The sequence below is a fragment of the Cervus canadensis genome, chromosome 32, assembly GCF_019320065.1.
Source record: "Cervus canadensis isolate Bull #8, Minnesota chromosome 32, ASM1932006v1, whole genome shotgun sequence".
Taxonomy (NCBI): domain Eukaryota; kingdom Metazoa; phylum Chordata; class Mammalia; order Artiodactyla; family Cervidae; genus Cervus; species Cervus canadensis.
In genome coordinates, this window is record NC_057417.1 from 32,688,500 (window position 1) to 32,703,852 (window position 15,353).

General features: G+C 60.0%; 1 protein-coding gene across 2 annotated transcripts in view; it reads right to left on the minus strand.

Annotated features, from left to right (window-relative positions):
- FOXK1 (forkhead box K1) overlaps nt 1–15,353 on the minus strand; it is a 52,691-nt gene that overhangs the window by 15,333 nt on the left and 22,005 nt on the right. For both annotated transcript variants that reach the window (XM_043455151.1, XM_043455152.1), the window contains exon 2: nt 4,010–4,195. In XM_043455151.1, coding sequence (XP_043311086.1) covers nt 4,010–4,195 — 186 coding nt within the window. The remainder of the gene's footprint in view (nt 1–4,009; nt 4,196–15,353) is intronic.

Genomic DNA, 15,353 nt, shown 5'->3' on the forward strand with positions numbered 1-15,353 from the left:
ACAGGTGCACCGGCAGCCTCCTCTCCGGGTCATCGGGAGGATCGAGGAAATGCAGAGTAAATCACTCTCAGGTAGGATCCACAGTTTGCCAGAAACACAACAGCCTTCTAAGGCCCCATCCGAACTCAGAAGACACAGCGTTGCAGAGTGAGGAAGGACTGACTTTCCCGCTGCAGTGAAGCCGGAATGGACTGTGAGGTCAGGGTGACAAGCGGTGGGAACGGAGGCCGGTTGCTTAATGTTTATTTCATACAGGGTTCTGCTAACCTTGGACGAATTCCACAAAGCAGGTTACTTTTGGTTTTGTGATCTCTATATTAGAAAAATCAAGAAAGGCCTTTCTCAAGAAATAGCTTCTGAAGCCTTGTGTGTTTAGACATTCAGCCCTGTCGGACTCTTTGCGACCCCATGGACTGCAGCCCACCAGGCTTCTCTGTCCTTGGGATTCCCCAGGCAAGAATACCTGCGCGGGTTGCCATTTTCTCCTCCAGGGGATCTTCCCGACCCTGGGATCAAACCCAGGTCTCCCCCATTGCAGGAGGATTCTTAACTGTCAGAGCCACCAGTCGGCTGCTCTGTCGGTGCTGCCCCCCTTCTCGGGTTGAATTCCAGCAGTCTTCTTTAAACTGCAGCTTTAAGGATTAGTCTCTTTTTGTAACACCCAGAAAATGATTAACCAATCGGTTCCTTCTTAAAGACACCAGTTCAGTGCAAAACGGGGAGAGAAAAAAAAGTCAACAAAACGCTGCTTAAGATAGCAGAACCTGTTTCAAAGAGAGTTCATTCATTTTCTGGGTGGAGCACTGCAGCTCAGGAAAAAAACCGCCCACACCCGCCCCCGCCCCCGCCCCCGCCCCGCGGCAGGGAAGGGGCGGGGCGGCGGGCGGCTCCGACTGGTCCAGCCGCCACCTAGTCCTGGAGAGGGCCTGCCCAGACCGAGCTCTCCGAGCCCCAGCCAGCCGACCGACCCGGCTGCGGGCGCAGACGCGGCAAACGAAGACGGCTGGGGAGAGGGGGCGGGGGGCAACCTGCGGGGACCCCCGCGGCCCGGGCCGCCGCCCACCTCCCCGGCGATCCGCGGGGACCTGGGGCGCAGGGAGGGGCTGGGAAAGAGGGGGCAGCTGTTTGTAAACACGCCGGCCCCGCCCTGCTCCTGCGGCGGGGCGGGAGCAAGGAGATCCTGGCAGCAAAACCTCAAGGGCCCCTGAGGTTTCCAGCGCGCAGTCGACTCCGCAGCGCGGAGACAAGCGGATGTAAACAGAAATCCTTCCCTGTGACACTTAGAGGCCAAGAGTGCGGGCGCCAAAGCTGCCGCCTTCCCGCAAAGATGTTCCACCCCGTGCTGCCCGCCCCGCCCCTCCCCTCCCCGCAGCCCCTCTCCGAGCCCCGCCCCGCCCCCCCAGGCCCATTTCTGCTCCGGGAACCCTTTCTACCCTAACCCTGGCCCCTCTCTAGAGCCGCCGTCTCCCCCAGGCACACAGGCCTCCACACTTGCGGGGTCGCTACCCCAGCTCGACCTGCTGACCGCTGCTTTTATTCAAAATGTCCCTGGGATTTATATTTATTCTATGAACTCCCCAGGTACAAACCAAAACACTTTCTGTTTGTAAAAGCCGTCGATGTGGCTGGATCGTAGCTCACAGCCCCACGCCAGTCTGAGCTGGTTTTGGCGGACCTGCAAGGGCCTCGGAGCGCGGTCGCACCCGGCCCGGGACAGGCCCGTGGGCTCCCGGCGCCGCGGGGCACGGGCCTGGCCAGCGTCCCCGCCGCTGCCCCGAGGTGCTGCGCGGTGAAGGTGTCAGAGCAGAGCTTCCATGCCAGCTCCCCACGCTATGCACACCACACAGGGCACCCGTTTGCAGTGTACGACTCGGGGGTTTTTAGTGTGCGGAGTGGTGTGACCACCATCTCGCGCCACAACATGGCCATTACCCCAGAAAGAAACCCAGGACAGGGAGCCGGCACTCCCTTAAACCTCCCGAGTCCCTGGCAACTGCTGTCTACTCTTCCTCTGAGGCTGTGCCTATTCTGGACATCGCCTGTCCACGGAACCACACAGCGCGTGGTCTCCTGCGGACTGGCTCCTTTCCTCCTGCATCACGTTTTCAGGGGTCACCCATGCTGCACCAGGTGCCAGCACTTGGTTCCTTTTTATTCCAAGCAACACTCCACGCCGTGGCTGTAACAGTTTCCCTCCACTCAGCAGCTGATGGACATCTGAGTTGTCTCCGTTTTGGAGGCGGCTCTGAATAACACTGCCCTGAACCACGCAGGACGAGTTTCCACGGAGACCTCACGACCCAGTGCCTTGCCCGGCGGTTGAGGTAAACCCTTTAATGTTCTGGAGAACTGCCAGACTGTTTCCCAAAGTGGCTGCTTCGTTTTACAACACATAATTTCTTTTATCGGTTCATAAATTATAGATGTATGAGCGCTGGAACATTTTCACAGCATAACTTCATCATGAACTCAAGCGGAGCCCTCGTCTTTTAGGTTGTTCTCAGGGCAGACGTCAGAAAGGACAGGGAGGTGATGTAGTACATCTTGGGTTTGAGAACAGAGCTATTGCTGGAAGCCTGAAAAGAGCTTAGGACAGAACCGGCCTCGTGAATCCCTAAGGACTAAATAAAATAGCGCAGGTGCAGGGGCTGAGCGGCGGCCCCGCCACAGCAGGCCTCACTCCCTGCTCCTCCGTCATCCCGGGCCACTGTGGTCTTAGAGGGCGGGCTTCGTCAGCAGAGAAGACACGGCCCGAGGAGGCTGCAGAGACCTGCCCCCAGTCTCCCACCAACTGGAGATGTGGCCAGAACCAGAACTGGGGTCCCAGACCTGAGTTCTGGGCTGTGACATCTCAAAGGCATCCCTGAGCTCTCTCCCCAAGAGAAACACGCCTGCTCACCGGCTCGGGAGGGAACCGACTCCAGGCAGCTCAATGCAAATGGCTCCCAGCTGGTGACGGACACAGTTAGGGGGCGGGGAACACAGGGCACACGTGAGGCCGGCGGCCATGCTGAGATGAACTGACCTGAGCTTCTAAATGTAAACCTTTAAAGTGCAAAACCAGGGCCCCGAGCGGGCTGGTCAGCGGAGAGCAAGACTGTCCGGGATGACGCCTGGGGGTGCCGAGCTCCAGCTCTGCTGGGGGAGTGCGGCCAGAGTGTGGTCCCCAGGGCCCCTGAGACCGCTTCAGGGGGGACATGAGCTCAAAACTAGCTTCATGCTGACCCTGAGACACGGTCTCCGGGCGACGTGTGATGAAGCCTGATCTGCGGTGGCGGAAGCGAGGCACCAGCATCACGTGGGATCTCCAGGGCCAGTCTCGTTTTAAAATGTCCTTAACGAAGCAGTAAACTGCTTTAAAGTTTATTAAACCTTGATCCTCAAATCCATGTCTTCCAACATGTTTTACAACAAAAGGGGAGGCAGGCACAGGGCCCGCTGTGCTCCTGGGGGGGCAGCTGGTGCCCCCCCCCCCACCGTCTCTGGTTGTGGGCATTGCCCTCAAGCCTCCCCCCAGGGGCTCTCTTTGTATAGCGCGCCAAGGATGAGAACGTTTGAGGACCTGCCTTTCTTCGACATCTAAATTAATTTCTAAAACTTTGGAAAGGATTTTTACGAAGTTTAGAAAAACCAAGTCCACCAAAACCTGGTATACAAACCCTCCTTTTACATAGTTTCACTGTCTGTAAAAAAAAAAAAAGGTACCTATGCCTGCTTTCAAAGGCCCTAATGTACAGAATTTCAGACTGGAAAGGTGACTAATTAGGTGGTGATTCTTCACTTTGTAAGAGCACACTCCAGAGACTCTGTTCAAGTTGTCAGGTCCCCTGATGCGCTTAAAATAGTTTCAAATTTTCCGCCCACGGCCCTTTTTCCAGAACCAGACTCCACAGCGTATCAAGCACAGAACACCCTCTTTGTATCACTTTCCTCTTCCTCAGCCGCGTTCCGGAGCCCAGCGCCCCGGGTTCCTCGGGCAGCGGCAGCGCGGGCCGGCCCGGCCGCTCACCTGATGGTGCCGGTCGGGGAAGGGATGGGGCTGACCAGGCTCCGGAGGTCCGGCTCCGGGATGTGGATCTTCAGCGGGGAGATCTGCGGGTAGAGTGGCCGCAGGGGAGACGCGGGGGCCTCCTCCTGGTGGTACAGCGATGTGAACTGGATCTTTATCGCCGTGCTGGGGAAGCGGAAGGTGCACCTGCAACGGAAGCGCAGCGGTCGTTAGGCCCAGCGCGGGGAGCGGCGGCCCACTTCACCTGTGCGCAGGGATCGGCCTTGCCCTGCGCGCCCACGTGCCCGAACCCGCGCCCCATGCGCGTCCTCATCTCCTGGGACAGGGCCGGTGGGCAGAGACCTCTGCCCCCAAAGGGCCCCCACCCGTGTCCCCGCCCACGCCAGCTCCGGCCGCACGAGCCGCTTCCGGGCCTTCGCGTGGATCCAGCACCTCGCGGAGCGCTCCCCGCCCCGAGCAGCAGCAGCAGCAAGAGCTGCAGGTGCGGGCGGGGGTCTGGCAGGAAGCGCCCTGGACCCGAGGGAACCCCGTGTCCTCCACTGCAGGTGACCGCCCGCCCATCCCGTCACAGACCCGAGTTCCTCTCCATGTGCGCAGAGGAGCCCAGCGCTCTTCCCCTCTGAGAAGCCCCCGCCTGTAAAGCAGGGCGCTGCCGTCCAGCACTCCCTCTGATTTCTACACCGCCAAGTTCTCCACAAGCCACTAACCCAGGAGCAGACCCTGGGTCCACACCCAAAAGCGCCTGACAGTTGGTCCTGTCAACCAATTCGGCGTCTAAGTAGCAAATCAGGGATATAGCAAGCACCACTTCAGTTGCATTCCCTTTTCTCTCAGTAAAATAGGCTTTCAGAAGGGGGATTTAAGAACCGGTCAAAACAGGCTCTGGGACCCAGAGCGGGGACCCCAGCGCCCCACCAGCCAAGAGGGGTGTGTGTGAGCCTCCTGCTGGGAGGGCTCACCTCTCCCTACGTGACTCAGCAGTCAGAGCCACCGCCTGCATCTCACAGAGGATGTCAGGAGCGCCAACTGGCTCCACTGGCCGGTGCAGATCCTTCTAGAGACACAGAGCAGAGAGGGGCTGCGTGTGGCCGTGACGGCAGAGCCCCACGGCAGGCGGGGAGGCACCGCGATGCCCGGTTCACAGCTGACGGGCTCGTATTTCCAGATCTAAAATCGGAACAAGGGGATCTTGATACTGTTCCAACAGACTGTCTTCCTGTTCGATGCTGTTCTGACTCAGCACCAGAATGTCGGGGGGTGGGGGGGGTCTGTAACGGCAACATCATCCATGCTCTGCTTACAGGGCCACCGGGCTGCATAGAAACAGCCTGCTGTTTCCGTCTTCCAAGAAACGAGCCTCCGCCGTCCCCTCCACTTGCCTCGGTCTCCCCACCGCCCAGGGATGTACTCGGTCAGCACTTCGGCTAAAAGGTCACATCACACATTTGCCCAAGATGGCTTCTGAGGCCTGGGGTCTCCCCAGACCCGGAGGCCGGTCCGCTTCTGTGACTCGCAGCCAATGTGCATCCCCGCCGAGTCCAAGATGGGCCCAGCATCCCTGAGCCTGGGAGCGGGCTGAGGACAGGTGAGCGCCACCTGTGAGCGCCGGCCGAGATGAACGGCGGGGGAGTCTGTGCCCACGGACACACACACCTCCGTGTCACCAGCGCCAGGGAGGAAGGCAGTAATCGTGACAGTTAAAGAGTCTCCACGGCCCTTAACTGCTGCAAATCCGCAAAACAAGCTACGTGCTCCTCTCTGCCAGAGGGGGGCGGAGTTCTGACTTCCTGCCGCCCTGAAAAGTCCCCGCGCTAGCATGGGATCAGACCACAACCTTGAGATCCTCTTATAGCTACAGCTGTCCCCGACAACCAGGGAGGGGTGTGGCTTCTGGCCTCTGGTAGAGGTCACAAGACCGTGGGGGGAATTGGGGAGCACCTTCAGGCCCCCTTCCCTCTGCTTCGCCGCCTGACTTCTGCTCTGCGCCCACCTGCCCTAACGCCTCTGGGGCCCTGCATGCTCAGGGCAGGCGCGATCCCCTCCCGGGCGCTTTCCAGTCCAAACCCAAGGCACCGGATAGACGGTACACGTACACGGCCTGGGGCTTCAGTGAAACAAAACACGGCGATTTACAAGGTCAGGGACGTGGGCACGCCATCAGTAGCAAAATCGACGGCCATCGATAACTGATACTAGCGGGACCGGTTCCCACTGGAACAGCCATTTCCCAATTAGGCTTTAACCATAAACATTTTCACAGTATTTACTGCAACAGCTATTTCCCAAGCTTCTTCTGATTCACTCTTCCAAAAATTATCCCGAGGCTGCCAATCCGCTACTCAGGAGCAGGAGGAGGAGGGGAGAAGAGGAGATACTGGGGAGCTCCTTGATTAAACAGATGCCTCCCCGGGGTGCTCGCAGAGCTGGCCCATTCTGGTTTAGGGCTCTGGCTGGAGTTTTAATGAGTGCGTTCTGCAGTTAAAGCTATTCTCCTGAAGGTGCCCACCTGCAGTCTGAACCCGGGCGCAATCTGCCTGTGCTGGTGGGGCCCTGGCTGAAGGTGGGGGTGCGTGCTGAAACCACCGCCCACCAGCCCAGGGACAGCCCCGGCAAGCATCCACCCACCTTGCAGGGTGGTCCCTTGAGAGCTCGCCTCAGAATTCTTGCCCTAATTCGCAGAGATGAGAGCAGTCTGCGGGCTGCTGGGGGTGGGGGAGGTGGACATTTGGGGGCACCGCACCCAGAAAGACAGGGGCCAAGTACTGTGGTGGTGGTGGGTGGGGGCTGAAGAAAAGGTGTTCTAGGAGCAGGAGTGGAGGAGGACCACTGGTCCCCCAGGCCACAAATCCCAGGGAGCGCTGGGAGGGTGCACTGCAACAGAGACGGCTAGTGCCCCGGACACGCATCTCTCCTGCTGCAACAACAAACTCGTCTCAGCTGGACACATGGCCGCTGGGCTAAGGATGATGTTTCTCTGCATCTCGTGCGCCCGTGAGACTGTGCTGGTCAGTGAGACGTGGATGGTTCGTGCCCTCGGGAGAAAGAGTGTCTTCTACCCTTCTCCCCTTCCTAATGGCCAGAATGTGGGTGTGACGGCAGGAGCTGGAGCAGCCACGGTGGGCCTTAAAATGGACACTGGGAAACAGACCAACGGAACAGAAAGGGCCTGGCGCTACCCTATCAGGTTACATTATGGGGCTGTTATATGCAAAAGAAATCCATCTCACCCTTGTTATTCCAACCTCTGTTACAAAAACCAAACCTACATCCTAACTGTAAAGGCTGTATATTTTCATCTTGCTTTCATCCCAGCTTTCACCCCAGCTGTCAAGGCTGTATATTTTCATCTTGCTTATTTAACTTATATGCCGAGTACATCATGAGAAATGCTGGACTGGATGAAGCAAAAGCTGGAATCAACACTGCAAGGAGAAATATCAATAACCTCAGATATGCAGATGACACCACCCTTATGGCAGAAAGTGAAGAGGAACTAAAGACCCTCTTGATGAAAGTGAAAGAGGAGAGTGAGAAAGCTGGCTTAAAGCTCAACATTCAGAAAACTAAGATCATGGCATCTGGTCCCATCACTTCATGGCAAATAGATGGAGAAACAATGGAAACACTGACAGACTTTTATTGTCTCGGGCTCCAAAATCACTGCAGATGGTGACTGTAGCCATGAAATTAAAAGACTCTCACTCCTTGGAAGAAAAGTTATGACCAACCTAGACAGCATATTAAAAAGCAGAGACATTACCGACAAAGGTCCATCTAGTCAAAGCTATGGTTTTTCCAGTAGTTGTGTATGGATGTGAGAGCTGGACCATAAAGAAAGCTGAGCGCTGAATCATTGATGCTTTTGAACTGTGGTGTTGGGGAAGACTCTTGAGAATCCCTTGGACTGCAAGGAGATCCAACCAGTCCTTCCTAAAGGAAATCAGTCCTGAATATTCACTGGAAGGACTGATGCTGAAGCTGAAACTCCCAATACTTTGGCCACCTGACGTGAAGAACTAACTCAGTGGAAAAGACCCTGATGCTGTGAAAGATTGAAGGCAGGAGGAGAAGGGGACGACAGAGGATGAGATGACTGGATGGCATCACCGACTCTATGGACATGAGTTTGAGTAGGCTCCAGGAGTTGGTGATGGACAGGGAAGCCTGGCACGCTGCGGTCAGTCCATGGAGTTGCAAAGAATTGGACATGACTGAGCGACTGAACTGAAAGAGTTCCCTGTGAGGAACAGCTGAATGCACCAGGGTGCACATTCATGGAAGAATATCATTTAGCCATTGAAAAGGACGCCTTCCAGGACTGTGTGTCTCTGGGAAAACCTCTTAAAGCATCCGATCTGTTCTCCTCATCAGGAAAACTGGGGTATTCTCGGTGTGTGTGCTCTAAGAGTCTCATGAGTATTAAATGAAATATTCCAAGCAAAGCAGCTAGAAGCTCACACATACTGAACAAGTAACACACACGCTCAGTCGCTTCAGTCATGTCTGCCTCTTTGTGACCCCGTGGACAGGAGCCCACCAGGCTCTTCAGATTCTCCAGGCAAGAATACTAGAGAGGGTTGCCACTTCCTCCTCCAGGGGATCTTCCTGACCCAGGGATTGAACCCGCGTCTCCTGAGTCTCCACCAGGATTCTTTACCACTAGGCCAACTAGGAAGCCCTAACAAGTAACAGTCCCTCATTAAAACTGGCCCATGAAAGATGATCAAAAATGCTGATGATACACTGAGAAACGAAAACAGCAGAGAGTCAATGGTCCAGCGTCATGGCAAAAGGCACAGGATTTGAAATCAGACAGAACTGGTTTGAGAACGGGCTGCTGGGACGACACGGGGGTACGTGGGGTGTGTGGCTGAATCTAAGGCCTCTCCCTGGTAAACCAGAGACAAAGCGGCAAGCCTGGGTGCAGGAGCAGCCCCGGGGCGGGAGAGGCTGTCACCGCAAGTGGCCGAGGACACGGACCGTGGTCCATCGCAGAGGACAGGGACGAGGAGGAGGGGTGAGAACAGCCCTGGGAAGAGACCTGGAGTCTTTCAAAACGTTTTCTGAATGTTGTCACTGTGTCCTTAAAGAAATGAAAGACTTGAGAAGGAAAAAAAGCTGTTACACATCCGATGACCAGTATGTTCAAATTTTGTAAATAACCACAACCCAGGCATGGGAAGATGGCTGGGCCTCTCCTTTTGGAAGGGAGGGCTGGGGCTGCTGACAGCCAGCAGCGCCTTCCGCCTGCCCCCGCCGGGGCGTTCCAGGCGCAGGCCAGTGGGCGGTTTACCCAGGGTGGGCCCTGGGCCACAAGCAACCCCCATCTACAGAGCTCTGGAGCTGGACCACCAGAGGCAGTGGAGGCTCTGAGTTCTGTAAGAACTATCAAAGAAAATCACGGCAGTTCAGGAAATGGTTTTTATATACCACCCCCAAATCAAAGGAGTCTGACGATCCTAACTGTCTTTAACCTAAAATATCTGCTTCCTATTAAAAACGTCAATACGTTTTGCTAGAACATCTTAAAAACGAAAACGGAGCTGGGCCTAGGAGGCTGGAGACTGCAGAGCCCAGACTTCCTCTCTGCGCTGGGCAGCTGTGTGGACCCGGGAGAGTCAGCCCAGGACAGACGGCCAGCACAGCGAGGAGGCGGATCTGAACAGGGTTGGGGAGGGCCCCCCTCCAGGGGCCAGGCTGCCTGCAGCCTGGACCTCGGGCTCAGAGGGTCCCAGCAGAGCAGGGCCAGGAGCCCCGGGGAGGACCCCAGGCCATCTTCCCAGGGACATTCTTACCCCTTGGGGGGGAAGCGTCAGCTTTAAAACAAGCAAACAAGAAAATGACTCCCGAGTTGAGCTCCCAAGCTTTACAGTCTGGAAAATCAGATGGGGCAGGAAGTCCAATGTATCTGAAAAAGCAAGTACCTTCCGGATCTGCCTGGAAAACACCAAAGGTGGTCCAGTCGGGTGAACGGGGGAGCTACAGAGATGAGAATCACCACGTCGAAGGCCCTGGCTCCCTGAAGGTCACTGCCCACCGAAGGGGCGCTGTGGCAGCTTGAGCTGCAGTGGGGTGTGGACCACAGGCTGGGCCTCCGGGGGGGAGCCTCAGCCCGGGGACCCGCCAAGCCCGCCCACGCCAGGCTGCCACCAGCTCAGGGCCCGGCTGTGTCCCAGCGGACGCACGGTCTCCAGGCTCCTGTCCCCAGGGCCGCCCCTGCACAGAGCCCACCTCGAGCACTCCCACTCCTCCCCGCGGGGCTTCCCAGACCTCAGGCTCCCTCGGGGGGGGTTACCTTGGCGGCCGCCTGTCCCTCCATGCCGGGCGCACATGTGGTGCACACTGAAGGAGCTGACCACACTTCACGGGGTAACGCGTGTGTGCACGCCACAGGAACTGACCACGCATCACAGGGTAACGCGTGTGTGCATGCCGCAGGGGCTGACCACGCATCACGGGGTAACGCGTGTGTGCATGCCGCAGGGGCTGACCACGCGTCACCAGGTAACAAAGTCTCCCAGGAGGTAAAGGCTGGGCCTGAGGCTGAAGGAGCCTGATTCCTTCCACATGGACGTGGCAGCCCAGAGGTCACGGCTGAAGCCCAGCGTCCAAGCCCCAGGGCAAGGGTCAGACTTCCCTGACCCCGGGTGAACCGCGCCAGGAGACAGACCACACGCCTGCCTGTGTGTGCAGAGTCGCGGGGCAGAGCGCCAGGGGACAGCCGGAGGCCCTCCCTCTCGCAGGGGGCAGGCTGCCCGTGTCACCACTCAGACCTGCGCCTGCGGTTTTTACGGAGAGAGGCCCGATTGAGAACGGGAGTGAGAATGGGCTGAGACACCCCACGGGCAGAGCCCGGTTGACCGGGCCGCCCCCGGGTCCAGCGCCGCCGCAGACGGGGCTGGGGGACTGCCGGTCTCTGCGCAGAGACCGCCGCCCGCCCGCTGTGACACGTGCCTGGTCTGCGGTCAGGAGCCAAGGTCACCCCGTTACACACAGCCCCCCCTCCCTCCCTCCCGAGGACGAGGACGGGGTGTCTAAGCACGAAGACGAAGACCCAGGAAAGTGCCAAGTGCTGGAAACAAGAACGAGCCTGCAACGAGTGACACCCGTGTCGACACTCAGCCTCCACACAGGGAGCGGCAGGAGCCCCCGCCTCGGGGTAGCAGGCCGCCCCATCCCGAGGAAAGACGCTGATGCCGCATCAGGGGTTGGGGGCTGGCCAGGCCTTCTTCCCTGCTGGCTCAGCTGGTAAAGAGTCCGCCTGCAAGGCAGGAGACCCTGGTCCGATTCCTGGGCCGGGAAGTTCCCCTGGAGAAGGGGCAGGCTACCCACTCCAGGATTCTTCTCTGGAGGATCCCCATGGACAGGGGAGCCTGGCGGGCTGCAGCCTGTGGGGTCGCAAAGAGTCGGACACGACTGAGCACACAGCGCGGGCACGTCGTTGTCAGCTGCTGGGGTGGAACATGCAAGGTGGTCTGCGGAACTGACATCAGACCTTAGTCAACGTGAGATGCAAGAACACAATGGTATAGGAGAATATAGTATGCCACAGCACAGCAAAACATAGTTAAAAAGTCGCGCAGGCTATTATTACTTGTCCCTGGTAACCACACGCTGGCAAGTTAAGTATGTCAGCTAACCAACGTATTCCATTTCTCTGGACACTTGAGTTATACTTAGACACATGTGTTCGGAGGACACCGTGGAGAGGGCCCTGTGCGATCACAGTCCTATAAGTCTGAGGGGCAGAAAGAAAAAGGCTCCAGGACACCGTGGCTGGAGGAGAAACAGGAAAACAAAGCGGGAATCCACTCTGCATGTTCACTTTCTGGGTGCTGGCTACTCAAGAAGGGCCCAGTTCACTTCTGTTAAACTTGGCCGGGAAACACCGTCAGGAGCTGCAGGCAGAAGAGCCTGGGGTGCGGCTCGAAAGGTGCGGGCACCCAGGCTGGCGGGGAAGGCCCGGAGCGGCCTCATCCTTCCCGCGTGGACGGATCCCGGCGGACCTGTGGGGCCTCCCGCCCAGGCACCGCCACCCAAACCAAGACCTTCCTTTCGGTACCGGCCTCAGAGACAGCAGGGAACCCCAAACACAAACCTCAGCCCCGCCTCCAAAGAGAGCACACAGCCTTTGCTGTTAAAAAAAAAAAAGAAAAATGTTCCATCTGTCAGAACACAACAGGAACCCTGTCTGACTGCTTCCAGCCCAGCTCGGCTCACCTTCCTAATTTGGAGAATCCGACAGGCACACACAGAAGCCCGACGGAGCCGCCCTGCACGGAGGCTGGGGAGGGGCGTGGGCAGGCAGGCAGCCCTGAGGACTGTACTTGGCCGCCAGCCCATTTCCCCGAAGAACCGAAACCCGAGAAGGCACCGGGAGGTAGCAGAGTCTCCGGAGGTGGATGAACCCCTGCCGCATGTGGACGCGTCCGGGCCAGGTGGGGGGGCCACCCTGTGCACCCCCACACCCTGGCTCCCAGGGTGCCACCCCACCCCGGCTCTCACCTCTGCTCAGGCGGCAGGGAGAAGGACCCTCCCGCCCACCGCCCAGCCCCTTCCCCTCCCATAGCCTCCAGCGGGGCAGGGCACGGCGTCCCTGGCGGGGGACCCGGGGAGCCCTGGCTTTCATGGGGCCAGCCGATCCTGGGGCCACCCCTGGGAAGGTAGGTGAACGGGGCGCCTCGCGGGGCAGGCGTGGCGTGAAGGGGTACGCAAGGGGGTACCCTGCCCCAACCCAGTTCCCTCCCACTGCTTTTCCTGGGGTGCCCACGTCCCCAGGGGTGACTGATGGACAGTGGCACGGGGGAAGAGAGGAGAGGCAGGCAGACAGCTCCCGAGGGCTGATTCCTGCCCATTGTCCCTCCTCCCGCTCCTCGCCTCGCGTGGAAATGTGATGACCGGCTGCCAGCAACCACTCTGGGCAAGGAGGTCGCCCTGCAGTGGAAGCCCCACCCCGGCCAGGACAAGACAGCGGCCCAGAGAAATGGAAGCAGCCTCCGCCGGCGCTAAGCCTGGGGCCCGGCCCGCCTGGGGCCAAGCTCAACACACGGCTCGGCTGTGTGGTCCCTCTGTTCCTGACACGCTCTGGACGAAACAAAACTGGTTGGCTTCAGAAAGGAAAATAAGCCAGAGCTCTCCGCTGAGGGAAAAACAAACCACGGGCCGTCCGCCGAGTCACAATGGGCAGGGCGGCCGTGTTTCCAAAGCCTTCTGCTGCCCAGCTGGGCTCAGGGCGCGGCCGGCCCTGCACCGACCCCTCGCTGGCGTGGACGGAGAACCCAGCTCACCATGGGCCTCCACCAGCGGAGAGGCAGGGTGTGCAGGGCGCGTGAGCTTCTCGACAGTTAATGACGAAGGCCTGAACAGCACCTGCTTGGAAGATGCACTTCCTGCCGCCCGCGCTGCCTGCAGGGCCCTGCCCGGGACGGGGAGCTGGGGGTGAGGGCACCCGGCGGGCAGGCGTGACGGCAGCGTGGAGCCGGATTCTCACAGCAAGACGGTCCGCAGACGGGCCTCGAGCGCCGTCAGGGGGCTCGTCCCCCGCGGGGCCAGGGGCACAAGCACAGGGGCTGGCCCAGGGCGTGAGCGGACGGCGAGGCCGGGGCCGGGCAGCGCTCACCAGCAAGAGCTCTGGCCACACCTGCGGCTCCGCGTGCAGCGCCCGCAGACAGACCTCCAACCAGGAGGGGACCCGGCCTCAGGCCCAGGATCGCGAGGCTGACGGATGGGGCGTTGGGACCCAAACCTCTCGTCCGGGTGGCACGGCCTGGGGTGGCCCCACCTGCCCATCCCTCTGGGGGTGTATAGGGTAGAGACCCCGACAGAGACTCTGCACGGGGGCCTCTGGGCCCAAACCACAGGGAGAAAGGAGGAGGGGATGCAGAGCCGGGTGCTGGGGCCAGGGGCCTGCGGACAAGGGGCGGGGACGGGCCCGCGTGGGCCGCTCCGTCTCCCTAACTTTCTCGTCAATCAGGCCTCGGAGAGAGGCCGGGATACCGCCTGTGATGGAGTAGTGAGCAACAGTCCACCCATAGCCAGCACCGTGGTTCACACACAGACACACAGACACGCACACACACGGCTCTGACCCCCCAACCCCCCCCACACCTCTGAACACACACACACACCCCTCTGACCACACACCCAGCTCTGACCCCCTAGCCTCCCCAGAACACACACACACACAGCTCTGACCCCCCCAACGCCCCCCACACACCTCAGAACACAGACACACACACAGACACAGCTCTGACTCCCCCACCCCCCAAACACACACACACCCCACTGGAAACCCCGCCACCCTGACCCGCCGACTCAGTCAGCACAGGACACGACCCGGGCCCGGGGCCTCACCTGAGTCAGCTCCCCCTCGAGCCCCCGTGGGCCAGGATGGGGGTAGGAGCACGCGGGGGACCATGCTCAGCTCCTGGGGGAGGGGGGTCCACGCCCCACCCCTGCCCCCCAGGTCTGGCAGGACAGGTGCCGCGAAACCCTGCATCGGACAGGGCCTCACGCAGCTGAGAAAGCGCCACAGCGCCCGGGAGGAGACGCGGACGCCGGGCCTGCGTGCGGGTCTGCTCGCTCGGAGCCCCCTGCCTGCCCCCGGGGCCGCCTGGCCTCCCTCCACCTGGGCACGCGGGGCTGGGGGCTCCCACCCAGGACGGGCCACAGGCCAGGAGAGGAGAGGCGGAGCGACAGAGAAAGTGCCTCTGAGCCGCTGGCGGAGGGGACGCGTGGGTTGGGCGCTGGGTTCCCCGCTCTCCGTGAACAACTGTGCTCCGCGGGCCCACCGCCTGCCCGCAGGGATCAGGCCTGCGGGCTCCGGGAAGGTCGCTGGGGGGGGCCGCCCGCCACAGAGGCCGAGGAGCTGCTGGGAATCCGTGTCCACTTTACTGGTCACACACGACGCCGGGCCCCGCGGAGCCCGGGGCGCGCGAACCTGAGCGGCCTTGTGAAGGAGCACGGCGCCATTTCCACAGAAACCAACGTCCAGGCAGCACCGGCAGCGCCCGCGGCCTCAGAGCAGAGAGTTACGAGGGAGGAGAACTCTGAAGGCAACCGGGACAGCAGCAGCATGCAGCCAAGTCTCAGGCAGGTCGCGCTGCGACGGGGAAAAGCTGGAGGCTTAATTAGCCCAAGGACAGAGAAGACCCAGCCCAATGGGAGGCAGGCCCCTCGCCGGTCTGATTCTCGGGACACACGCGGCCCTCGGTCGGGAGAGGAGGCACCCTGGCATGGGGTGGGGTGCGGGGCGGGTCCCAGCAGCTGAGGCTGCGGAGTCACGGCTCGGGCTCCGCCACGGACGCACAGGAGACCAGTCCTGCAGCCCGCGCCACCCCCACCT